General features: G+C 48.1%; 1 protein-coding gene across 15 annotated transcripts in view; it reads left to right on the top strand.

Moving 5' to 3' along the window:
- Positions 1–26529, top strand: part of DTNB (dystrobrevin beta) — a 222173-nt gene that overhangs the window by 174541 nt on the left and 21103 nt on the right. For all 15 annotated transcript variants that reach the window (XM_076332466.1, XM_076332465.1, XM_076332461.1 and 12 more), the window contains one exon: positions 25960–26119. In XM_076332466.1, coding sequence (XP_076188581.1) covers positions 25960–26119 — 160 coding nt within the window. The remainder of the gene's footprint in view (positions 1–25959; positions 26120–26529) is intronic.

The raw sequence follows: 26529 nt of genomic DNA, 5'->3' as shown, positions 1-26529 counted from the left end.
CCAGCCCACAAATACACTTTTGCACTCTGACTTTGAGCAAATTAAAGGGCTATGACAAGACACAACCCCATAATTGTCAACACAATGCGCTATCTCAAACCAGCGCTTGTGTCACTGAAGCCTAATTTAATAATGTACCCCAGCGAGCTGCGTGCCAGCGAGCCCGGTTTTGAAGAGCGCACAACACCTATCGAAAGGATTTGCATTTTGGCGTCTACCTCGCTGTTGTCGCATTGGTGTTGATTCAGTTATCCTTAAAAAGCATCCCAGGTCGAGCAGCCGAGAGGAGAACTTTGCACAGCTTGCTCTAGCTTGTGCGTAGGTTGGCTGGAAGGTGGCTGGGTGGCCTCCCTGCTGACCATGGAGCTAGTTGCCAAATGGGACCATTTGTGGTGCTCCTGAAAGGGTAAAACCTTTGAGCTGGGTGGTTTGCTTTACTTTTTTTTTTTTTTTTGTAGTTATAACTGATTTGAAGCATGCTAGAAGTAAGCTAAAGAAACCTAGAAAATACAGATGCGGTGCTGTTTAGTATTAAAGAAATATTATGAATTCAAGACCTTGGAAATGATGAGGTTCAATATTTCCTTACTCAGATGTTATGTTAGCCATTATAGTGATAGCTTTCTCTTGTACAGCGATGGCTACTGCACTGCGACAACATGTATTTACAACCTAGCTATCAAAAACATCAAAATACTTCACACAGTCAAACATTGGTGTAAATATTACACTGTACTAGAGAAATGAAAAAAAAACATACCTGGAATCAATTTATCCATAGTGCTAGATCAAAATAGTCTTACCTAAGAGCCTGATTGTATGAAATATCTGTTCCAGCTGTAGATTTGGCCTTTCATGGTGCTTTCAGACTGAAATCTCTTGGGGGTTTTATTTATCAAAGTGAAATGGAAGTTGTTCTAACTACTAAAATCATCATGTAATCCAAATTGGGTTTAGAGAGAAATGCTGTAAATATCCTGACAATTTTGCCAGCCTAAAGCAGATGTGCTTAAATCCACAAAGAATTAAAACAGCAGAGAAATAGAAAATCTCGGTATTTTAACTAATGTACTTTAGGAAAAACCCTGCTCATGAGAATATTAATTTTCTTTTCTCTGAACCTTTCTCTGTTGAAATAAATTCACCAAGTGGAGGTGAGGGGGGTGCTTGCTTTAAGAAAGATGTGAATTCCAGTAGCCTCCTGGGACTGAAAAAAATAAAGGCAGCAGTGCACCCGTGGTACAGTCAAACTCCATCGTCTGTACTCATTTGAAAACATTACGCGTTTGCTTCTAGCAGCCTCAGTTCTCCAGATCATCGGCAGTTTAATCCTGTGTTTCTGACAACATTAATGAGTTCATCAGATCAAATAAAATACAGAATTCTAGATCTACATCTTGTAAGTTGGGTTACACCATTATGAATGCTCTTGGCACTCATGCATGTCAAGGTCGGGCTCTGCTGAACATTGCTGCACATCCAGATGTCAGGTACGCCCTGTCTCTGCGTGGTCGGAGCGGTCGTGGGAGCCTCGGTCAGTACTGCCCTCTTGGCGAGATCAAATTGCCCAATTCTTAGCTCCAATTGTTTCTCTCAAAGATTTCTGCAGTCTTTCTCATCCATTGATGTACAGCCTCAGTAGTTGGCTTTGACCTGTTTGAGCTGGATGCTGACAGTCAGGTTCACTCCAGCACAGCCTGTATCTTCAGATATCCCTTTACGCATCCCTCTTCCTCAGTGTAGGAGACTGGAAACCTCTGGTCCCTGAATCTCCCACTGCTGATACTGGCTGATATCAAGAACTTCATCATCTTGATATCAAGGACATCAAAAATTTTCACCGTCAGTTTCAGATCCAAAGTCTTACTTTCATTGTCAGGAATGGTTGCAGGCAATACGTCACCAGTGACATTAGATGCTTCACGGGTTCATCATCTCCTTTGACCGCAGGACCAGCCTTTGGCAAAGGCCGTCAGGAGGAAACAGACCGGAGCTCTGAGCTCCATCGTGTGCAACCTCCCTACCAGGAAAGCCAAAGCTCTTGATAGGTTTATAGCACAATTACCTGATGTGTTTATACGTGATAAGAGGAGATCAGGCTTGATGTCTAGAAAGTCTTTCCCAGCTCTGTACTATCCTAAAAAACAGCAGGTAGCTGAAGGTTATTAGAAGAATTCATGAGTTTTAGAGATGCTATTGATAGTGGCCCTGGTCACCATTGGTGAAACCTCTTAAGAGATTTGATAATGTGGATGATGTTCAGCCACGCTGCTGTACTGGCCTTCAAGCCACCCACGTTCAAATGGTTGGAGATCGGACCTAAGCCCATCTGCCAGGATTTGTGTATCTTCTGAAGGGGGGTAAATTCAGACTAGATCTAAGGAAGAAATTTTTTACGCTGAGGGTGGTGAGACACTGGCCCAGGTTGCCCAGAGAGGTGGTGGATGCCCCATCCCTGGAAACATTCCAGGTCAGGCTGGACGGGGCTCTGAGCAACCTGCTCTAGTTGCAGATGTCCCTGCCCGCGGCAGGGGGGTTGGACTAGATGGCCTTTAGAGGTCCCTTCCCACCCAAACCATTCCGTGATTCTGTGATTCTTTCCCATCCCCATTCTCGCTCCGCAGGGAAACCCCCTTTGCTGAAGGGCACCTTTAAAAGCTGGCGACTACAAAGGCCCAAGTTCTTCTGCGTCCCCGTCTGCAAGCTGCCAGATCACAATAGCCAAGCCCAGCTTTTATTTAAACCGGAGCAGGGTGATTCTCTTCCTCTTAAAACTCTGAGGTGGTAATGAGGGACGCGGGGGAGCTATCAAGGCAGCTGGGTCAGACAGCAGGAGACATTTCTGAAACCAAGAGCAGCATGGAATGATGATGTAGAACATCAAGGCTGCAAACATTGGGTTTCCCTAGAAAAGGGAATAAGAGAAAAAGTCTAGATCTTTAAGGATTTGGTGTTTACTGTGTGTGCTGCCACGCGCTGTGCACTGCCTGCCTGACATCTCAGCTCCCTGCTGCAAACCCTGCGGGCCATCAGCTCAGCCAAGGCAGCCATCGCTCGCGCAGCATCGTAGGCAACTGCTGCTCTACCCACAGGGAAAAACCCAAAATACAGCAGAGATCATCAGTCTGTGTCATCCACATCGGTGCATGCTGCTCAGCTGACAGCTCTGTGAATTTGATGCTGTTTTTGTGAACCATCTGAGAATGAGGGAGCATGAAATTTAAGAAACTTCACTGCTCTGCCCGTGGCATCAGACATGAAGGGGCAGAAGCCATTGCCTGTCCCTCCCGTATCCATTTGTGTGCCAGTCTGTGCTTCTCATGGTCCTTCTTCTCTCAAGTGATGCTTCTTATGTGAACTTGTTACAAAACAGCATATGCTTGTTGCTGTAGATAGGAGCTAACGACAGTTTTTATTCCCAGTGTTTTTTTCTTTCAAAGAAGAAAGCGAGCTTTTTTCCCTGATGCTTGAACCAAGAAGACGCAAAAAAAGGTGCCTCTCTCTCAGGTTCAGGATGGTAATGCTTGCTTTGTTTCTTACGGTCCTCCAGCTCAGAAGTGATATGGCCAGAGTATGCCCCATTCTTACTTTCCTATGTAAGCTCCTGGAAAATATGAGGAACAGATCATATTATCATCATAGGGAACGAAATCTACAGGGACTTGTCTGCTTTTGATCAGCAAGAAATTTCCTATCCATCAGAAGCACAACACTTAAATTTGACCCCAGTCATCAGTGTATGTTCTGTGCATGGGACACGGCAATACATCAGCACGCACATCGTGCTTAGTGTGATCGGCGAAATAATCGACCCGGGAGTTTTCCATCAGAAAACACAGTCCAGAGAGGGAAGAGAGAAGCTGTACAGGCTGTTCCTTGGGCCTCACTCTCTTACAGTGACAGGACTAAGCCTTTCAGATTGTCTCCCTTCCTTTTGGGGCTATTTGCAGCTCTCTGAAAGACCACAGCATCACATCAGAGGCTCTCATGATGCGTCATACTCCGTGTCCGTGTGTTATTAATTAGCTCATGAGCCACTCCTTCCAAAGATCAAAGGAGCTTTGCCAGGACACGAGGAGCTTGCTTTTAAAAACATGCCTCCAGCAGCTGTAAGGCAATGGAGCAACCTACTGCCTTTTGCTAAACATGCGATCCTTGATTTGGGTCTCAGCAAACTTGGGGAGAGCAGTTCTTCAATCTCAAATTCACGTAGCAGCTGGTGCTTCTCCTGTCCATCTAGAGTGGATTCTGCTTCCTCAGATTTCTCTTAGATCTAGTAAATCTTTCACCTTTTACTAAAGGTGTAAGTCCAGTTTACTTTTTGTCGGTCCAGGAAAGCACGTTCATGGGATTCACGCTGCCACACGCTCAGAAGAAAGGAGCCAGTGCTTATCCTGCCATCACAGGGGCTGTTGAACCAGCGTGAATCCCATGAGCATCCTTCCCACTGCTCATTTTCTAAGCCCACAGCCAATGTGGGCATCTGCCCCATGCCAGGAGAAGATTCCTCCCGTCTCGTGCACGAGAGGTGCCTAAACGCCCACCCCGAGAGCCAGCCTCCCAAAGTGGCACTTTCAGTAGGTAAGTAACCATCATCTCTTCTTCGTTTGGGGATGCTGCCTGCCCTAAGTGGGGCGGCCAGCGTGGCTGCACTTACCAAGCCTCTGAGCATCACTAATATTGCTGGGTGGGGGGGAGGAGGAGGAGAAATGAGGTTCGTACTGCAGGCTCAGTGACTAAGCAGCTTCACTGGCTCTTTCCTATGTCATCTTACACTTTTCTGGTCTTTGTGTAGGCCATTGCCTGTGGAGGCATACACCGAGGAGTAACTTCACACGCAGATCATTTGATTACTCAAATGGATGAGGTTATTCATTTGTAAAGTATTTGCAGCATCCTTGCGCGACAAGCCTTACAGGCAACTGATCTGCATTTGTTATTGCTTCTTTAAAGAGCCAAGTATGTTAAAAAAGGATGACAAATTTTCCTGAGAATTTTATAGGTAGCACACTTCAGAAAAGTAGTGAAAGTTGCTAAGTAACCAGCTGCTACTTACCTATGAAAATTTATAAGACCGTGGCTTCAAAGAGTGTGGAAATGACTAGTTAAGGGCACTGTAAGCCTTCCATTTTCTGCACAAAGCATAGATATATTTATCCAAAAAACTACAAATTTCATCGTAGCACAGCAATTTTTCTCAGTTCCAAAATAAATATTTGTTCATAATCAGTCTTCCTGAAATGGGTTTAAAAAGTGTACTTTGATCAGTTTCTACAGAAATTCATAATGTTACATTAGCGAGGAGATATGCTTTCCTTAAACTGTGTTCCTCATTGTATTGTATCCTTCTCATCAAACACTTCATTTATCTTTTAATCTATTTTAACCACTTTACAGTTTTTCAGAGAAAATGTTCAGATACAGAAATAAAACTGTGTACGTTTTTTTATTATTCAGTGGTTAGATTTAAGTTTATTGAGAGTAAAATCTGCATTTCTGTATCCTTGTTAAGGATGTATTTATCATGCTAGTCTGTGGTCAGTGAAAGATACATCTTCCTAATAATCTTTCTTTTTAGCGCCTTGGCTGCGTATATCAGCTGTATAGATACATCGCCACCATTTAGCAAACTTACCTGGCTTTGAAGGAGAAGGCAGAGACTTGAGCAGCGTCTCGCTCGAAGAGTGAATCTGATGGTATTGGCTTCAGTGGCACTGCACGGGACCCGAACGCGTGGGGTTTTAGGCTAGTTCATTTTTTGTCATGGTCACTATCTTCATGAAAGTAATGTTTTCTGGGAGAGTTCGTGGCCAGAGAGGTTTCCTTACGGTTTTGTGACACGTAAGGTCCACGTTTGACACTTGTCTTTCAGGAGGAGCATTAGGAAAGTAGAGAGAAAAGGGACAAAACTTTCTCTAGGAACAAGACAGAATAAAAAGAGCCTGGAAGAGAGCTCAGTGCCCTCGGCCATTGCAGTGGCAGTGTCTGGACGCTGTAGGATCCTCTCCCTGCTGAGCTCCTTGGCATGGAGCAATTCATGGTTCTGCTCATGTGCCTTCAGAGCAAGTCCTTGTGCTGGACCACAGGAGCCTCACCCGTAGTATCTGCGGAACGTTCCCGGGTGGTTGAACGACCTGAGGCATTGCAGGAGAGGGAGCTTAGGACTGATGCGTATGTTGTGGTTTAGCCCCAGCCGGCAACTAAGCCCCACACAGCCACTCGCTCACTCCCCTCACATGGGATGGGGGAGAGAATCAGAAGGGTAAAAGTGAGAAAACTCGTGGGTTGAGATAGAGACAGTTTAACAGGTAAAGCAAAAGCCGCGCACGCAAGCAAAGCAGAACAAGGAATTCATTCACTACTTCCCATCAGCAGGCAGGTGTTCAGCCATCTCCAGGAAAGCAGGGCTCCACCACGCATAATGGTGACTTGGGAAGACAAACGCCATCGTTCCAAACATCCCCCGCTTCCTTCTTCTTCCCCCAGCTTTATATGCTGAGCACGACGTCATATGGTGTGGGATATCCCTGGGGTCAGTTGGGGTCAGCTGTCCCGGCTGTGTCCCCTCCCAGCTCCTTGTGCCCCCCCAGCCTGCTCGCTGGTGGGGTGGGGTGAGAGGCAGAAAAGGCCTTGACTGTGTGTCAGCACTGCTCAGCAGTAACTAAAACACCCCTGTGTTATCAACACTATTTCCAGCACAAATCCAAAACACAGCCCCATACCAGCTACTGGGAAGAAAATTAACTCTATTGCAGCTAAAACCAGTGCAGCGCAGCATCTGGCAATTTCTAGGCCCTTTATCCTTTTATGTAATATTTGTAGTTTGGTCTCAGTGCAGCCCATTCCCTGTCCACGTATTGGAGAAATGCAGGTCCTCACTGTGTTCTCATTACCCAGGGATAAGAGCACTGTGAGCATGTCTAATTCATTTTAACTGGAAGAGGGGAATAATATTTTGCCATCTATACCCGTTTTCACAACTGAAAATGACCCAGAGCGTGAGTCTGTGAGGATTTAGGTCTTTAGACTGGAAGAAGCTCAGGGAGAACCTCAGAGGAGGTTCAGCATCCGACTTCAGACACAGCTCAGCACAAACGCTGAAACCACCAGAAACCATGGAAGTTGGGAATTTCCACATTTCTCGCAGCATCATGCCAGTGCTTCTCGAAGAACACCAGCTGTATTCCCAGCCACTAAGTTTAGCTGATGAAGCTGGTGTTCATGACTCTCTGCAGTCAGTGGTCCTCTGAAGAGCAAGCCAGAGAGGCTGGACCAGCCTCCTGCTCTGAATCACTTTCTGGAGGATGCTGTCCCTCCCACTGTTGACTTCAGCATGACCTCAAGAGGTCGGCCCCGCCAAGCGAAACTAGACTTCACAAAAAGCCCTGCCTCCCCCAGCGCTCAGCATAGTTTCTATTCTTAGTCCATTGACAAGTAGTTTTCATCTCTCTCTTGATTTTCGGCACGTAAAAGTTTCTCAAAGGAAGAGTGGATGAAAAAGCAAAAACTTTGTGCGCGGTTCTTGGGAACACCAAAGGAGCACGTGGTTTTTCCTAGTCGCCATTCGTGGACTCTGTAGAACTCATCTCCAGACCCTGATACCGATGACTCTGCTTCAGTTACGCGAAGCAGCACGGAGACTCTGTGGCTACTCCAGCAGTGTTAACTTCTTGCAGTTTTCATTGCATAAAGCTTCATGTAAAGCCCCAGAAGGTAAGATTTGAGGACTGTTCACAGATTTCAGCTAGGGACAGCTAGCCAAAGGGGGTCACACTTCATTATTTCATGTCTTGACTGTTTGAGCCCAAGTAGGCATAGTAACCTTCCCAATTCAGCTCCTGGAGAGTCTCTGCAGTTTGTCAACGCTGTTGGTTGCAGACTGAGTGCTCATCTCTCTCGTGAATAATGCATTATTTTTTTCACATTCCAGGCAGCTCCTAGTCCCTGCCCTGCAAGCAGCATATTGCATAGCCTTCATGCACTCCATGCTCGTGCTGGCCCGAGTGCCTCTGTTTCAGGGCCAGCACTGGAACATGTATGTGTGGCTACAGCCTGTATTTCTAAATTAATCATGCCTGTTTCAGCCATTTCCATGGCACAACACAGGACTGTGCTGTTTTGGCAGCAGGTTAGGCTGCAGCAACACCTGCCTTGGCAGTGTTCGGCACCAACGCAGAACTTCCCAAGCGCAGTCTCCAGTGTCCTTGAGGACTGCATAAAATATTGGGAGAGTGTTCCAGGAAATGATGGAAGCCATGAAGAATTTAAATATTTTCCCGAGTTTTCTGTCCTCGCCCACATTCTGTCTTGATTGGCTTCCTCTCCTTTTTGCCAAACCTTGAGCCACGTTTTTTAAGGTCCTGCAAAAAACCTTGAGTGCTCCGTTGCTTTTACACTTCCTCTCTGACATGACAGCCACAGATTTAAACAACAGATGAACAACCTTGTAAATCCATCCAGTGTTTTCTCCCTTTCAGCATCTGAAGCCGTATCTTTAATTAATTCAGATGCAGTTAGTAATCGTTTCCATCACCACCCCACATCAGTCTCCCCCTGGGACGACACTATACCTTTTTTCCTCTGCATACATCAGTAAAGTCTCAAGGGCTCAATTTGGAACCAGAATTACTGTTCTCCTCCTTCACCCAACGGCCGCTGTAGGTCCCTTTACGAGCATTTACACCCCATGACTTGTAGCAGTTACAGAGTCCTCCTGGCAAGTGGCGATCCCTGTTACAAATTGCTAATGGTCCTTCCTCTTCACTCATGAGCTGGCTCTGAAGATCTCTGGATGATTCTCCTGTAGGTGGGAGGGATCCCTGGAGGACCCAGTCCAACCTCCTGCCCGGAGCTGGTCCAGCTGGAGCAGGTTGCTCCAACCACGCGTGCTGAGCAGGGATGACGGCTCCCTTCCCTGGCTCCGCTGACTGCTAACACACCCCAGGAGGTGGTTGGCCTTTGCTGCGAAGGCACGTTGCTGGCTCCTCTTCCATGGGGCTTGGCGTGCACCTTCTGCAGCGAGGATGGGCAGGAGCAATGTGTCAGGGAGGCTGGGAACCCAGCTTTGGACTTCTTCACCTATGGCAAATTCATCTGTTGACTCAACATAGCATTACTCTGTAGTGAGTAATATATAAAATAAGTGCAGTATAACAAATAGCCCGGGAGGAACAGCATTCTCGTGGTTGGGCACCTTGCATGCATCAAGAGGAACATGCCTTCCTGGAGAGATGTATTGCTCTTAAATATGGAGCATCTCATGCTGTTGTCAGGACTGGTCAGATAAAGTCTGATCCAAACCATGAAGCAAATGTAGGGGTTCACTGGGTCTAAAAGAATAGTTTTGACTTGAGGAGTCTCCTTTCTGGATGGCATCCTTCAAGCTTTATTGAGGAGTCTCCTTTCTGGATGGCGTCCTTCAAGCTTTATTGAGGAGTCTCCTTTCTGGATGGCTTCCTTCAAGCTTTATTGAATAACACAAGAGTTGCAAGCTCAGAGAAATCAGATTTTCAGTAATTGCATGGTACTGTAAGAAACCATTTTCTCTTTTGAATGTAACAATATTCTGTTAATGCATTTTTGTCATTTATCTTTTCCATGAAGCAGGTGGTTTTTGCTCAAAGCAGCCTTTTTTAAGTGACTGAAATGTTTCAATTCCTTGGGAAGACTACTGTTCCCCTACCCCTGTTTTTTATGCACTCCTCCAAAAAGTTTGTGTTGTCTAAATGTAGAAAATGTTTTTTTGTTTAAAAAAATCCCCAAGGCTAGGAACTTCACTTTTCAGTGAGTACGTTTATGTTCAGGAGACATTTACATTTGCATAGCAAAGGTTCTCAAATATTCAGAAATGTCAAAATTATGTTGCACATAGAGATTTCATGGTGCTCTTAGGTTAATGTACTACACCTGCTCCTAAGGATTAGACGATAGGCAATATGTGACATAAAAAATGTGGGAGATTGGAGTTTGCTTGCACATTGAGCTCTCCCCTTTCCAAGCCCATGCTCACCAGGATGGGTGACCACCTGCACAGCTGCACTGTACCAGAGCCGGCCCTGAGCTATGCAAACCCCCGGGGAGGCAGAGGATGGGCACAGCTTTTCGGTGCACAGGGGTCCCTGACGTCCCCATCCAGAATACCCATGGCTCTCTGGCTATACTGTGTAACAGGGCTCCTCAGGGAAGGGTTGATGGTGTTATCTCTTGGCTTTCTTCTCAGACTGGCATGGACCTTTACAGGCTCCCTCTTGTCACTTGAGTTTCTTGCCCAAAAGTCCAGATGTCCATCTGAGCAGGTCATGGACTCCTGAAGTTGTGTAGATGAGGCACTTAGGGACATGGTTTAGTGGGCATGGTGGAGTTGGGTCGATGGTTGGACTCGATGATCTTAGAGGTCTTTTCCAACCTCAATGATTCTATGATTCTATGATTCTATGAAGGCGAGTGACCATTTGACCAGCTAGTCTGACATCCTTTTTATCATAGGACATTTCACTTGGTTAACTCAGGTTTTGAATCCAGTGAAATTCCATTCTGTATTAAATTGTTTAGCCAGAAATGTCTCTGATGTTGTTGTGAAAACATGACGATACAAAGGATCCGTTGGTTTGCATTGCAAGTTATCCCAGTGCTGCATCACACGTTGTTGAAAAACATGTCATCTCCATTCCAGGATGTACGTATCTGGCTTCAGCTGGTTTTGATTTTACCTTTCCTTGCTAGATTAAACATCTCTGATATTCCATATTTTCATCCTGTGAATGTACCTGTTTTTAACATTAGGCTAACTGGTCTTAGCTACCCAATCGTTCGGCTTTTCCTTTTTAATACTATCCAGGAAAATGCGAATATACCATCTGGAATTTGCCTGTTACTTCAAGATTTGTTAAAAATGGGTATCAGTAGGCCAAAAAAACTCTTCAAGCAACTCTTCAGGGACTCTTAGGTTCAAGTTATCCAGCCTGCTGCCTTTAAAAGTAAGTATCTTCAGAGAACAGTGTGCTGAATACTGAAATACTGTGCTGTAATCAAGTCAAAATCTGGTCCCAGAACAACAAGAAGTTTCCCCAGCATCAATTATTTCATCTTTGTCCACCATCCTGAAGTCCAAGTGTTGGGTATGGTGCACTTTGTGGAAGAAAACTGTGATTTCTAGCCTTTCTAAACACTAGCGCGGTTCCTGGGGGAACTCTTGCAGACCCATCTCGAATTTAGATCCTCCAAAACCACACAACTTCACTTCTGCGCTTTGCGGGTAGGTGCTTAAAGAAGAGCTCATCCTGCTCCCTCGTTTTAATTCCATTAGCGCTCCTCGTCCGTATCTGTGATCCACGGATCCGTTGCATTCGAGATTCTGGAGTTCTGGGTTAACAATATATCTAAAGGAAAAATATTTAAGATGTGCTACCACCCACACACATCTTTTTCTCTTTACGTTCTTCACCTTTCCTAAACGGGAAAAAGTTGGATTTTAAGATGCCAAGCACACAAATCCTCTGTAGCGCCATCGGTTTCTACCGTCTTGTTAACCACAGTTTCTGGGGGGTTTTTGCTTCTTCTTTGGACTAATACTTTCGGATACCCAAAGGACTTTTAATGTTTTTATATCTGAGTTTTCACCACGCTGTTGTCCTTAGGTAGCAATAATATTTTTACTTTTGCTAAGATGGAAAACAGAGTTTGTGTCTCCCCCCATTTTCTCCTTTTCCATTTCAAATTCCTCTTTCTGGAACAGGACTAACCGGATCCCAGGCGTTGTTCTGCAGGGTGTCTCGTCGGTATTGTGGACCATAGAATGAGGTGAGGACGCATTAATGGCAGTACCTTCAGAGTGTGCCCCGGGGCTACTTACGTGACTACACTGTCCTGGTAACTGGTGCTTGTCTTGGCATTAGTAACTAGTAACTCATACTTGCCTGGTAACTAGTCACTAGTTGCCATCCTGTGGGCACCCGTATGCCCAGGCATCAGAAACCCTTGCTCTGTTGTGCGTGAGTGTACCCCACGCCGTTTCTATTCTTCTGAGCCTCCGGTTCATGTGTAATATTCTGCTCTGCCTCTGTATTAATGATTCATCCTAACCTTTATGTCATCAGGAAGTTTCATTAGAGTGCAGTTATTTTTGTGCACGTAATTAGAATATTAAATAGATGAATCCCTGAGGAATTCCTCTTGCATCCTCCAGCCTGCAGGTTGTCTTTCAGCAGAACCCATTTTCTTCTCACTTTTATGGCGATACAGAGCCACAAATCACAACCCTGCCTTGCTAGTTGACCTGTGCTGACAACTGTTTCAGAGAACAAAACCAAATACCAGGTTTATCTCCTGTAGCCTGTTATTGCATGGTGCCTGGGGCAGATTCCTTGGTAGTTCATTTGCTGAGCATCATCTAACGACTCTGTGTTCTGGCTTGAAGATTTCAGGCTTCTCTCTCATGGTCACAAGTCGACAATCCATCTTTTCAGCTTCTCACATGCTTGTTTCCCTTATCTTTCCCTTTGTTGTGTCTTTGGCAATGGTTATCACATCAGGCCAACCAAAACGCCTTTATCCTTTGGATGTGGTGTTTAAGCTTATGCTTCTAGATGTGTATCTTTTTGTCTAGTGTGGCTCCCAGAAGCTGCAAGCTTTGGAAGGCTTTTTTTCTGGTCTGTGAAAAGGGAGCACAGCTCATCCAGGATTACAAAGGTACTTCTTTGTTGTCAATATCTGTCATGCATTTAGACAGAGCTGTGGTTCCTGTCCAACTTTCTCGCAAGTCGCATGCCCTTGCCTGCTTAGAAGCTCATGTGTGAACTTGTTTATATACTGTCTTTTTAGCTTCATGCTCTTATTACCAAGGAAGAATTTCGTCAGTGACTTTAAAAGCTGGATCTGTTCAGAGACCCATTAGTTCTGGTTCTTATCCCGTAAGCTCTTTAATTGGGTGGCTTCCATCGTCATAGTACCTGTATCCTGCCCAAGAACCACCACAAGCAATACTTCTCTCTCCTTCAGAGCAGTTCTGCTTGTGTGGAGGGAGAAGGAACTTGATCTTGGGAAGCAAGACGTCAGAGATGAGTGTTGTGCTATAACATGCTGATTATTGTAGCCTCCAGACTTGTCCCCTCCTGCTGCTTGGCGGTGACACAGTGTATTGGAGCGGTTGGAGCGGTGGCCACTTGGTCATAGGTAGCCACAAATGACGAGAGACATTTTGATCGGGTTACATGTTCGTGGAGAGATCGGTGTGGAGCCAGAGCTGCAAGAGGTGTGCTCTCAACGACCTGCTTTGTTGAGCACGAGTTCCCAATACAAGCTTTTAATGTGTTCTAGGGGAGATGGCTTCTCTCCCATGTCTGAACGGCAGTCATGGGTATACTCTCGTTACGCTGCTGCCATGGTATAACCATGCTGAAAGTCAGAGTTACAGGTTGCCTTCGTACTTCTGGTAGTGCAGATCTGCCTTCTCAGCTTGGGCGAACTTGTCTAGCTGTTTTTTTAACAGTAGGGAAATTGGGCCCAAGGGACTTCACGTGTCCTCTAGTAATGTCTGCAGAACAGAAGTCCCGGTGGATTTCTTTGCAGAGACAGCGGCTCCAGTGGTTGGTCTGGATGCTGCCGGGATTGAGACATTTCGCTCTGACCCCGTGCAGATCCCCCCCAGGGCTGGTGCTGCAGGACGGGGCCTGGGGAGGTTCCTCCACCCCTCCTGCACGGGAGCAGCTCTGCTCGCCTCCGGAGACGCGGTGGAAACCTTTCCAGCCACGTTAGTGATGCTGAGGAGTTAAAGGGATAAAAGGGCCAACTGAGAAGCCTGAAGACAAAACGCGGATAATTTTGAAAGATAACACTTGCTTTTAGCCTTTGTAACACAAGTCGGTCAGGGAGTCGGATGGGAATTGAAACCGTAGGAGTCCTGGGAACTGCTGCAAGTGAGAGCGCAGGGCGGCGGGGCGGGCGGCGGCGCTGGATGATGCTGGGGAGGGGAGCAATCTGGTACATATTGAGTGCAGTTACGGGATCCCCACATGAGGCCCCGCTGGAAGGGGAGGCAGCACATGCCCCATAACTGTGGAAATGGCGGATGAAAGCAAAAATGTCAGGCTTTGAAAGGAGCTAGGAAAAAGGAGGCATTCTGTGTGGTAACCAAGATTTTATTGTTTCCTGATCCCTGCTCTATATCCCACAGCTGGGGGGATAGAGAGAAATGAAAACAAACAACATTTCATGAATGGAGGGGTTCAAACAGCTATCTCGCACTCGGCGGAGCTGGGGCCGGAGCAGACCTGTTTCTGTGGGGGTCTCGGAGCTGCGGCTGGGCTCCTCGGCAGCCGGGCAGCAGAAGGCTTTCCCCCCCCCCCCCCTTTTTTTTTTTTTCCTTCTTTTTCTTTCCAGAAAGAGCCAAATGACAGCAAAGCATAGGGAGGGCATCTTCAGGACGGTAACTGCTGTGAAAAAGGCAGGAGCTGCCAATACTGATCACATCTTCTGCTTTATTGTACCAATAAAAGAAGGGTTTGGTTGCTCAGTGGTAACTGCTGGAAAACATGGATTCTTCTAAATCTGACCAATGGAAAAGTCAAGTGGAGCTTTCTCTTCTTTCTCCCCCTTTTCTCTATCATAATCCATGGAGAACCGTCCTCATCGCTCTTCTCCTTTGTAAGACACGGTGTTTAATTCTGCAAGGAGTGTGCATGGCTCTGCTACACGACTCGCCCTGCCTGATGTGCAGGGGGGAGGCAGGGCTGCCTGTGCGGCCGTCGCGTTCAGCAGCGCCGCGAAGCAGCTCCCCAGGTTCCATGGGTAAACAGTTTGAAAATACTCACCTCCCAAAGCAGTGACCGAAGTTGCATAAAATAGCTGCCCTGAAGGATAGAATTAAAGCTGAAAAATCAAATTGTAAAAAGAGCTGAGTAATACAAGACGGTTGCCAGAACAGCAGCGGAAATAACGCTGAAGCTAGATGTCTCCCAGTTTGACAGAAGGATGCGCTGAGTCCTGCCCAGCTGCCGCAGGATTAGCTGCTCCCTCCGCTGGAGGCTCTGCCGGCTCCCGGGGCGCTGCCTGGACGGAGGCGATTGCCATGGGGCCCTGCCCTTGGGATGGGAAGCGGGGACTCCGGTGAAGCGGTTTTAATTTAGCACTTACGATCGTAGCTGTGTTGCAGCCCGGTGGTCTCGGTCTCTGCGACGCGGCGGTCGGGCGGACGGCGGTACGCCAGCCTGTCCGCAGCCCCCAGCCCGGTGCACGGCTCTCACCTGCAGCAAGGGCTGGAGCTGCGGTCAGGAGGGGAGAGCCACCTTCTTCCCAAGCAAACTAGCTGTTAATTAAGACTGGGATTTAACAACAAAGGCTGCTCCGTGCGCAGTCTTGGCCCCCTCTCCTCCCCTCTGCGTGCCCCCCCGGCACGCTCAGCCTCCCTGCCAGATTGCCTGTCTCACAGCCCACACAGTATTGCTGGGAGGGTTTGTGTATATAATCTAATTATGTCATTTTTTGAACAATTAAATGCAAACCTTTTGGTGCAGTGGGCAATGTGCTGTCTAATAATCCCATCGACTCTGCCTGGCCTCTGCACTGCACCGCTGGGTTAGACAGTTAGCATCACTGGGTTGGCATCGCTGAAAAGCCCAGCATCGGCGGGGATCCAAAACAGAGCAGCCTTGGTTCAGAGGTTGGTGTTTGTGTATTTGTAATGCATTCCCCCATGCACGCCCACACGAGCCCTCTCTATATAAATATATATGTTTATTTTATACAGATAGGTGCATAGGTAGGTGTCGGGGTGCCAGCAACACACTCTGTCCGTGCAGAGCACTTCTCTCGCGCCGTGTTTCAGAGCAGCATGTGCCTCTGCAAATCAGGAGCGTGATGTGTTCAAACTGGCTGCAGCGGGATGGAGGTCCTTGTCCAGGCGAGCCGGCTGCTCCCTGGACCGGGGGAACCGGGGGGGACCGGGGGATCCGGGGGAGCGGGCATCGCACCTCTCTCCCTCCGTTGCCATGAAAACAGCCCTGCGTTAGGCTTTAGTCAGGGGATTTTGTTAACGCTTCAGAAAGGTTATTAGCCTACCCGACTAATAAGCCTTTTTTGTATTCCTTGACGTGATTGTTCTTGGAGAAGAGCAGCAGGCAGCGTGAGGCCTGTTGGAGCCGATAGCCCTGGCTGATGTGCCACGGAGGACAGTAAAATTCAATTTTCCTACAAGAATAAGGTCAACAGGACTGATTGGTGGGGGTCTGATTTAGTGACCTTATTTTCTGTTTTAAATGTTTTCCTCAAAGAATATTTGCGGAGAGGGGGTTGAATTATTTTTAGCACACGCTTCGATTGAGCTGGAATTATTCAGGCAGCAACAGCAATAGTTTCATTTGCAGCACTGAAAGGATTTTTCTCCTCCGTTTCTGGTTAACATAAATAATTTTTAAATTACTAGTAAAAAGGAAAACTGCAAATGGCAATAGAGACCCAAATTCTGGAGAAATACCTTGCAGGGAGATTACAGCCTCGGTGACTGCAGTCGTGATATTCAATTGCACGAGGGGCTGCGGAGCAGGAACAGGGAGGACGGCTCCGGTGGTGTCCCAGGAAAATAGGATTTGGTACCTGCAAGCTGCAGCAGTTGTTGTGCACTTGCATCCTCGTGCTTCTAGCACCTACCTGATTCCTCTGCGAAAGCTGTAAGGACAAGACCAAACGGTCTTACACCAAACCGGCTTAACAGCATTCCAATTTTTATCACAGGTTAAAGCAATTCAAATAAATGGGTATTAGGAAAAAGCGGCAGACAGTGAGCATCCCCTTTGTAGTTCTCCTTTGCAGACCTACTCCAGAGCAAACTCCTATTTTCCTCCCATAGAGCTGGAGCAGCGTAGGCTAGATCAGCCTCATGCAAAGCAGTTATAAATTTGGTTGGGAAAGTTTTCTCCAAGATCAGTTGTCAAGGGGTTTCTGTTAAAATAGAAAGACGTGTAAATTGAAATTCCTCTATAGTTCATTATTTCTGTCCTGAATTAATTACTATTCAGCCTTCCTGCAAGGGACTTGGATTTGCTCTTGACATCAAGCAGGAGGAGATTGCTGGGGCTTTAGAGAAGGGGATGAGAATTCAAAATTATCCTGAAAAAATTGCAGGAATATTTGGAGGGAAAAAAAAAAAAATTGGATTTCAGTATGTATGAAGGAACGTATGCAGTATGTATGCGGGAAAATCAGCTAAGCAAATATGAAATATGAAGCAACTGGAAGGACAGCCATTCCACAGAGAAGCACCTGGGGCCGTGGTGGATCACAAAGCAAACATGAGTCAATGCTCTCATGGTATTAAAAAAAAAAAAAACCAAACTAGAGATGACTTTGGGGTTCACTAGACCCACAAACCAGCCCCCTACTCCATCGACCCATGCTGTGGTCCCACCTGAAACAGGAGGTCCAGCTCTGGGCTCCAGCTCTCCAAAAAGATGCAGCAAGTCCCGAGGAGGTCGGTGAGGAAGATTGTCTTGGCTGAACCGCTGGCTCACCCGGCAGGGCTGAGGGACCAGAGTTGTTTACCTGGAGAAGAGAGGACTGAGAGCAGGTTTGGAAGGCTTCAGACACAGAAAAGATCGCTGCACAGAGGAGGGAAGAGCTGCTGTCCTTGCCCCGCGGGGCTGGGCCGCGCTGCAGGCTCCACTTGCTGAAAATTTCATTTAGGAGTTTCATTTAAACTTTAGGAAAATCTGAATGAAGAGGTTTTTAAGAGCATGTCGGATAAACATCTGTCAGGAGGATATTATGAAGAACGGATCCAGCTGTGGTGCACAGGGATGGACGAGGTATTTTCTTACAGCTACATTTTCTTATGATTCTGTTCATTTCTGCGTCGGCAAATAACGTCCTTTCCCTGCACCTCACCTTTGTAAACAGCAGCTTCCATGACTCTTGACTGCAGAAAAAGTACCTGAAATTACAATAAACACAAGTTACTTTTGTTACTTCAGTGGCAATAGTTGCCCAGTTTTCTGTAGCTTTCCAGCACGTTGGTTCTACGATAGACTCTAATGGAAGAGGTGCTCCGTGTCCACGTTGGGGATGTCTATGAACGCAAACTGCTCGTTCTTGCTCCAGCAGCGGGGACAGGCAGAACATATTGAAGTGTGCATGAAAACTGCAAAAAAATGGGGAAAGTGATGCCAGCAAGTGGTCAGGGTGGAGGAGCAGATGCGTAGCATGTGGCTGTGGCAGAAGAGTCAGGCAGGACTTGGGCGACGCTTTGCTCTGAAGACCAAACCCAAACCACCTTCGATGGGACGTGCCCTTTGGTGGTGCATTTTTTGACAGTCATCTGTTGCTTAATCTGTGCAGAGTGCGCTTTGCTGCTGCTGCCTGCTGCTCGCTTTTTTCATCAGAAAGTCACACGTTACTAAATCAAATGCCTTATGAAGGATATTATTTCTCTGTAATTATCCTCGTCAATAAAACTCATAATCTTCTCAAGGAAGGAAATCAAGTGCTATTTGGCAAGGCCTGTTTTCAGCAAAACCAACTTGTCCGACATCTGCTATGTTTCTGTCATTTATTCCTCATCGTTAAATACTTCTGGGTTTGTTGGTTTATTTGAATGGTCGTTGGCCGAGGATTGCTGTCTGCCCAACCTGCCTGCGGTACTCCATCATATTCTGTATAGTAAAGTATTTGCACTCGTCAGGACTCATAAATTTCCCCAATATTTCAAGATGTTTCTAAACAAAATTAACCTCGGCGCAAGGAGCGTCTCGGCTCGTTGTTTCCAGGCTCCTCGATGCTATTTGTTGAGTTGGCTCAGCCCCAAAATGAGCGGAGGAATGCAAGGGCACTGCGGCTTTTGGGTTGTATATATGCATGAAATTTTAAACACAGATGATGTAGGCTAGACGGATGACCTATACATCCGTGGAAAGAATAAGTTGATTTCCTACTTGACGTTTTTTTGGTGAAATATGCAGAAAGCATGTTTTTTCTTCCCTGCTACATAATATTTTGTGGTCACGGTACATGCGATAACATCAGCAGAGGTTACTCTGCCCATTCAAGCGGCGTGGTGTCAATGTTATTTGAAAACGGGATATAGAGGGTCTGAGGGGCTGAACAAGAAGAGAGCTGCAGAGAAAGCCATGGGCAGTGTCAGCTGTGGGGGGCTCGGTTCGGTGTGCCCCCCCCCGGCCCTTGACATGGGGAGAACACCTGGGCGAGAAGAGAGGGGCTTTTGTTTCCGAGAAAGCCCCTGCAGCATGGAGAAGAGCTCCAATTACTTACAGTGAGTATTATAAAAGCTCTTCAGCTTGAGCCCCATGATACTTGACGTGAGGAAGCCGGGCTCAAGAGCAATTTCATCATTCTTAAGTAAAGACAAAGGAAAGCATGGTAAATGTGAATTAGACATTGAACGTGCATGATACGCAGATGGAAAACCCTCTGGTCAGGGTGACATATGAGCTGGTTGTGTTCAGCCTGGAGAAGAGGAAGCAAAAGGGAAATCCGACTGTAATCTTCTGTCTCTTAACGGGTGACCGAGGAGAAAGCAGAGCCAGAGCCTTCCCAGAGGTGCGTGGAGAAAGCAAGAGGCGATGGTCACACATTGGCTGGGGGGGTTCTGGCTGGATTTGGGAAAGAAATTCCCATGAGAGTGGTTAAACTCAGGAGCAGGCTGCCCAGAGGGGTGGTGGGACCTCCCTTTTGGGGGATTTTCAAAGATCAGCTGAAGAAGACCCTGAGCAACACTTTGAAGTTGACCTTGCTCAGAAGAGGAGGGTGGTGTGGACACCCTCTGAAGCTCCTTCCAACCTGAATTTTTCAATGCTTTTTTCATCCCATTCTCCTTTAAAAGTCTCCTCTGTCATGGTGGTTGTAGAAAATTTGACAGCAGGTCACCAGAGAGGTGGGGGACCTCCAGTTAAACTGCGGGGATGAGGGAGGCGATGGTGCCACAGCATTTTGTATACCTGCTAAAAGCTGTTACAGTCACTGCTTCCTGTACCTCCGTTGAAGTGGGTTTGATGCACAGGCCAGAGCTCTGCCTCTTCTCTTCAGGAAATATTAAGGGTTTTTTTAGGTTAAACCTCAGAACTCTTGTATACAAGACTTGATAAGCTGGGGCAAATAAATCGAAGTCAGCTCCCAAACATTTCAGGAGCTGGGTCAGAGGTTTCCTTCATTGTTTTTCTAAATTGAAATCCATCTTCTGTGTCCTCCCTGGTGCAGTTTCCAGGAAGAACATGCAACAAGCCAATAATTCCTAGGATTTTCTAAGGCTGCAACTCCAACAGAGTCAGAGAGGAGTTTACAAACTTATTCAAATCTGCCTCTGCTCTGTTTACAAAAGGCATCCTGGAGTTTTCCATCCTGTGAGCTCTGTGGCGGTGGCCCTGGAGGAGCAGAGCCACGCACAGCTCCTCAGTAGACCAGTCTCTTTACCAGGCAAAGCTGCAGAAGCAATTGCCTGTGCTGGGGAACGGAGACGCTGAAACAACAGCCCCAGCGCAGGCTCACTTCAGCAGCTTCAAAAAGCACAGGGATAACCTCAACTCCAGTGTTCATTGGACCTTGCTTCATTCCTTCCATCACTCCTTTTGCCTTCAGCCATTGGAGAAGGAAGGTTGTGAGAGTGATTTATTGACACCCCCCCCCAGCGATGCCGCCTCATTCAGCCTTGGGAGCAATCCCTGAGCGTACCCGGTAACGATCGTGTGCTGCCTCCGGGCCGTCCCGGTTCACCTCCCTCGTCTGCAGAGGCACAGCTACACCCGCCGTGTCCTCCCATGGCTTCCTTTGCCCCGGGCCAAGCCCCGGCACCGCACCGTAGCACCCGTGGGTTGCGTGGTGCCTGCCTTTGCTGGCAGGGCTCTGTGCTGCTTCCTCTGCGTCCGCCCCAGGTGTCTTTCTTGCTTTCTCAGTAGATAAAGTGCTTTCTAGGACAGGGCTGGTTTCATGCTGTGCAGTGTGAGCCCAGCTGTTGGTGAGGCTCATTGTCACCGTTGGTGTCCTTGGCTTTGACTCCTGTCCTCAAGCATCCTCCTTTGGGTCAACCTCTGAGTTCCTTGTGGCTGCAGATGCCGTTGGGGTCCCACAGGCAACACGCTGCCTGAGAGCCGTGGGCTGAGGGGTGGTACAAATAGTGCTAACGGTTAGGAAACGCTAGCTCATACATTCTTATTTCTGCTTTCTGTATGTATATGCATCACAATTAGAGGTCATATACCATTTTTCCACATGCATCATTTTTCCACAGGACTCATCATTGAGTGCAGAGGGGAAGCACGCAAGTGTGTTAAGACTACATGCGCTGTACAAAGTACAGGAAGAGAGAGATCAATATGTAAAATAGATATTTTATTTTATTTTATTTTATTTTATCTGGAATTAGACAAAAACAGATATTACCAGGTGCTAGAGAACCACATGCGGCCCTGAGCCTGAAAAGCACCTATTCCCTCTCCTGCGGGTATTTGTTTATGTGTATGCTCGCGCTGGGAGCGCATCTGCCCACTGGAGACAACAGTATTTTTTGCTCTATCATTACCTGCAGAGTGCGTTCAGAAAGTCTTACCCAAACTGCATGCAGCAGTGAACACCCCACACACGCCCTGAGGCCGTTGCTGAGGTTGAATCGACATTTATTGGCTTGTAATTTGGTGAATGCATCATTACAAATTTGCTTTGGACTCAATCTTTCCTCCTTTCCCTCCCAGAGCTTCGGTCCATTGCATCCCTGGTGTCAGCGCTACTTCTGGGTTTTAGGTTCTGCAGTGATGGTTGCTGCTTTTCCTCATGCCTGGTTTCTGTATGGGCCTGGGAAAGCTCCATCAGTGCTCAGTCTGTGTCAGGTTCTGCCATGAGCAGAAAGGAGTCGTCATCCCCAAAGGTATTCAGCTCTTCATTCAGCCCAGGCAGCCCAGAGAGGCTTGTGCAGGTCTCCTGTCCCATTCTAGACCTGTTCAGGTGTCGTCTCCACTAATGAAAAATATGGCCACCTGATGGGGACTGCGGCCTCGGAGAGATCTCCCAAGAAACCGTCCATAAGGGGATCGGATTCTTTCTTTCCTCCTAGAGACGTAAACTTGAAGGGCCTTGTAACAGCCCCTGCAGGCTTGCACATGCAGTGCACGTGCAGGTACAGCTCAGACCACGGCATTTCCCACCTGTCTTTGGTAGATGCTGCACAAGAAGGTTTAGTGTCGGTGTTGGCCAGGAGTTGCTTCTTCATTCATCTTCTAGATCAGGAGTGAGAGGTGCATCTCTCCTTGGCTAGGAAGTCCATCCCAGGTCGACCCACGAGTTTTTCTTGCTTTTGCTTTTCCACTTCTCTCCCCCATCCCACTGGTGGGGAGTGCACGAGCGGCTGATGGGTGCTGAGTTGCTGGCTGGGGCCAGCCCACCAGTGCAGCTACTGGAGCCCGTGGGGTCCCAGTGCAGCAACTGGAGCCCCTGGGGTCCCAGTGCAGTTACTGGAGCCCCTGGGGTCCCAGTGCAGCAGCTGGAGCCCCTGGGGTCCCAGTGCAGTTACTGGAGCCCCTGGGGTCCCAGTGCAGCTCTGGGAGCACCAGCAGCTTGGGAACTGCAGCCCTGCGGTCCTGAGCAGCAGCCGTGTTTCCAGCAGGCAGTGTTTCTTGTGAAGGTGATTTTCAAGTCTTCACTGAACTGGAAACTTTCAGATCCTCCTTCAACTACTGAGTGCTGTGGGGTGCATCACTTGGCGTCGCTGAGCATGGTAGTGTGAGCATGCATGAGGACAGGGGCAGCAGGGAAACGCAGCTCTGCCCTGTAGCCACTCCCTGTGGAGATACGTCGTCTGTGTGTGACCGCACGAGCTGTTCTCAAAATCACTACGGTTTCCAGGAACCGCGTCATCGCGTGGATGAGGGGGCATTCCCAGCCCCTCTGCTCCGGTGGCTGCAGTATGCAAATCGGCATGGCCCATCTGCGTGCCCGGCGGTTAAAAAAAATTAAAAAAAAATTATTCAAGTGCTTGGGCACTTACTCTAAGAATATAAATGTAGACAGCGGGTCTCAAAGATGGATGACGGTGAAAAAAAGATTACTCTCCCCCCAGGGCTGAAGTCTCCGTGTGCGTGGAGGGTGTCTGGGTGCTGCTCTCCCGGCTTTTACTGCCAGCCCACCAGCGTGGGCGTCTCTGGGGCTCAAGGTCTCCCCTTGGTCCAAGCAGCGAGCACATCTGCAAAACTGCCGTGGGCCAGATGTGGAGATGGGCGGGATGGGTCGAGTTTGCCACGCAGGGTAAAATCTGTCCCCTCGCAGTTTAGGCAAATGTGTTTTGGGGAGAGGAGGTCAGCAGTGAGGTCTTATTTTGTTAATTGAACTCTTGCTTTTCCAAATAACAAAATCTCTAGGCAGCTTTTCATTTGTAATCCCTCACCATCAGCGGGCCTCAGGTGGTTCACAGGAACGCGTGCCGAGGTCCCGCAACGCGAGGTGCAACCTGGGGAACAAGCTTCAAAACATAAAATATTCCCCCACCCTCCTCTAGCTCCCTCCTGGGGAAAGGAGAGCTCCAGCTCATCGGCCCCTGCCTCCGATGTGGGTGTTGGCGCTGGGTCTCCTCCTGGTTTTCAGTCTTAATTGATGCATGGGCTGTTTTTGCCCATCTGAGCGGCTGCCAAGGCTGACGCTTGGTCTGGGAGGAAGAGAGGGAATGGGCAGGTTCCTCCAAACCGAAGCCATGGGATGGGTGAACGCTGCCGCTTTCACCATGCTACATCCCACGTGCCGGACTGGGAGCGCCAAGCAGTGGGCATACATCTTTTGCCACAAATTTATGCAAATTCAGACACTCCTGCCTGTTTCTGTGCATTTTCAGGTCTTTTTTTAAGGTTTTATTTGAGGTTTCAGTGTAGGGAAGTGAAGTTGCTGATGTGGCATGTGCATTTTCTAATGACTTTACCTTCGAAAGATGTCCTTTCCCTCCTGCAGCCCTCTCCCCTGCAGACACCCGTGTCACAAGGACATTCTACTCACTTCTTTAAATCCCCCTATTACTAATACAGTTTCAAAATGACAATTTTACACATGACTAGGTTTTCGTGTTAGTAAGAATATCAACTTTGGGCTGGCAGGGAGACGGGGATTAGCCGGAGCTGCAGCCATCCCCACGCGGTCCCGACCAGCATCCCATTCCTGGGTACTCCCGTGGGAAGCAGGACCTTGCAGCAGGGCAGCGCTTGATGTGAGCGCGGGTAAAATGTGCCGGCGACAGATGCTGCGCCCTGCGGCAGCGCGAGGGCCGGCTGCACCGGGTGCTGGCGGTGCCACCGCTGCACGGGGTGCTGGCCGTGTCACCGGTGGTGTCACCGCGCGGCATCACTGCTGCACTGGCCGGGTTGCCCCGGTAACTGATGCACGTCAAAGGGAGCAAACGATGAACAGGCTTAAAAAAAGACGACAAAGCAAACAGCACAGACAAACCAGGTATTTGCTCAGAGGGTTTTAATGCCCTTAGTGTGTAATTATTTATGAGTAGCTTTCCTTTAATCAATGGCAGCATAGGGACCATGCTTAAATATAAATACAGTCACAGATCATAAACCCTTGCTAGCAAAGCCAGACAAAACTGATCACTAATAACTTTGCGTTTGAGCAAGAGGGTTCAGAGGTTGTTGACAGACACGAGTGGCTGCAGAGAATCCACAGATTATTAACAATAAAGTAGTACTGTGCGCATTCAAAGCACCCGTAAATAATGGCTGATGCTCCGGGGAAGGGTGGCATCTTTGCCTCTCGGGTGGTGAGGATGGGTGCTGGGGGAGCGAGCGGCTCCCGGGGGCGAGGGGCCCAGCCGGGCTGCGCAGACCCTCTGCCATGAACGGCCGGAGGAGGGAGATGGGGAACCAATCTCTCTGCAAATGTCCTTAAATACCCAGCGAGGTGCATCACTTGATGAATGTCTCCTTGCTCTCTCTCCTGCTGGCACCACACGCCGAGTACTTAAGTGAGATTATTTTTTTGAAAACATGGAGCCAATAAGTGCATGTCAGTGGTCTCCTATATTTATCTCCTCCTCATACGTTCGTCAGTCCCTCTCCTTTCCCTGCTCACCAGCCTTGGATTGTGCTCCAGAGGCTTTGCTGGGGCAGCATCTTCCTTGAAGCCAGTGAGAGTTTTGCCCAAGTGAGTATTACAAGGGTTTTCCCTGAGCCTTCAAACCGCAGGGAAAAAATTACTCTGTATTTGTTTGTGATTTGCTGTGAAATTCAGCAGACTTTGAGTAGGTAGGCAGTACCTGAAAGACCCTTGGTACCATCACTCGCCATCCGTGGAGAGCTGTAGGGGAGTTCCAGAAGGCACCGGCACCCGCGATGCAAAGCTGCTCGCAAGGCTCTCGGGGTGGCACAACGGAGACAGGGTGGGTTTGGCTGGAAGGAAATGTAAAATAAAAAAAAAATTAAAATCACTATTTTAGTAATAAATAAAAATATATAAAATATATTAAAAATATATGAAATATATAAAAATGAATTTAAAAAGGGGATGGACCTTCAGCAGAGCCTCAGTGGCACCGCGGAGCTCTGGGGGGTCTCCTCACTGCAGCCTGCGGGAAGGATGGGCAGATGCAAAGCGGTTGAGGGGTCCTTCTGGAGCACACGGCTGGGCAGGTCACTGCGTGCCTTCCTGGGTTTTTTCCAACTTGACGTTTGACCAGTGACACAGTAAGCGCACGGTACGGAGGCCGTGGGTCAGATCCTGCGCCAGAGGCAGCGTAGCTGTGAGTACCACGTGCAGCCCAACCTCGGGTGCTGCAGCCCAAGGCGTGATGCGCTGCGCCCGGCGTGCCACCACCGCGGGGTTCTCCCACAACACCTACCGATCATGCATCACATTACTCAAATGGAGTGTTTTGGTGAGCGCCTTTCCTTATGCTTTCTTTTTTTTTTAAACAGAATTCTTTTTAGACATTGACCCAAAAAAAAGTTAAAAATTTGGAAACTGTGTCTCATGTCTCCCGTGCAGGCGCAAGCAGCAGGCTCGGCACACTCCTCGCCCACCCACGGAGCCAGCCACCCCATGCCCATGCCCGTCAGATCCACCTCCGCTGGCTCTACCCCAACTCACGTCCCACAGGACTCGCTTGCAGGTGTCGGGGGAGACGTGCAGGAAGCTTTCACACAAGGTGAATATCACACAAAGCAGAACCACATCTGGTGTTAATCCTGCCATCCTCGTGTAAAAGAGGGGAGATTCAGACTAGACAGAAGGAAGACATTGTTTACGCTGAGGGTGGTGAAGCACTGGCCCAGGTTGCCCAGAGAGGTGGTGGATGCCCCATCCCTGGAAACATTCCAGGTCAGGCTGGACGGGGCTCTGAGCAACCTGCTCTAGTTGCAGATGTCCCTGCCCACGGCAGGGGGGTTGGACTAGATGGCCTTTAGAGGTCCCTTCCAACCCAAACCATTCTGTGATCCAATGATTCTATGTACAACAAAAGCGTAACTCACCAATATCGATACAATAATTACGAACCCCTTTCCTGTGCTCTAGAACCAAAGAGATTGGGGGCACAGTTTTAAATCTTTACAAACT

Source organism: Aptenodytes patagonicus, chromosome 3 (genome assembly GCF_965638725.1).
Source record: "Aptenodytes patagonicus chromosome 3, bAptPat1.pri.cur, whole genome shotgun sequence".
In the NCBI taxonomy this organism is placed as follows: Eukaryota; Metazoa; Chordata; class Aves; order Sphenisciformes; family Spheniscidae; genus Aptenodytes; species Aptenodytes patagonicus.
This window is presented reverse-complemented; position numbering and strand designations above follow the sequence as displayed.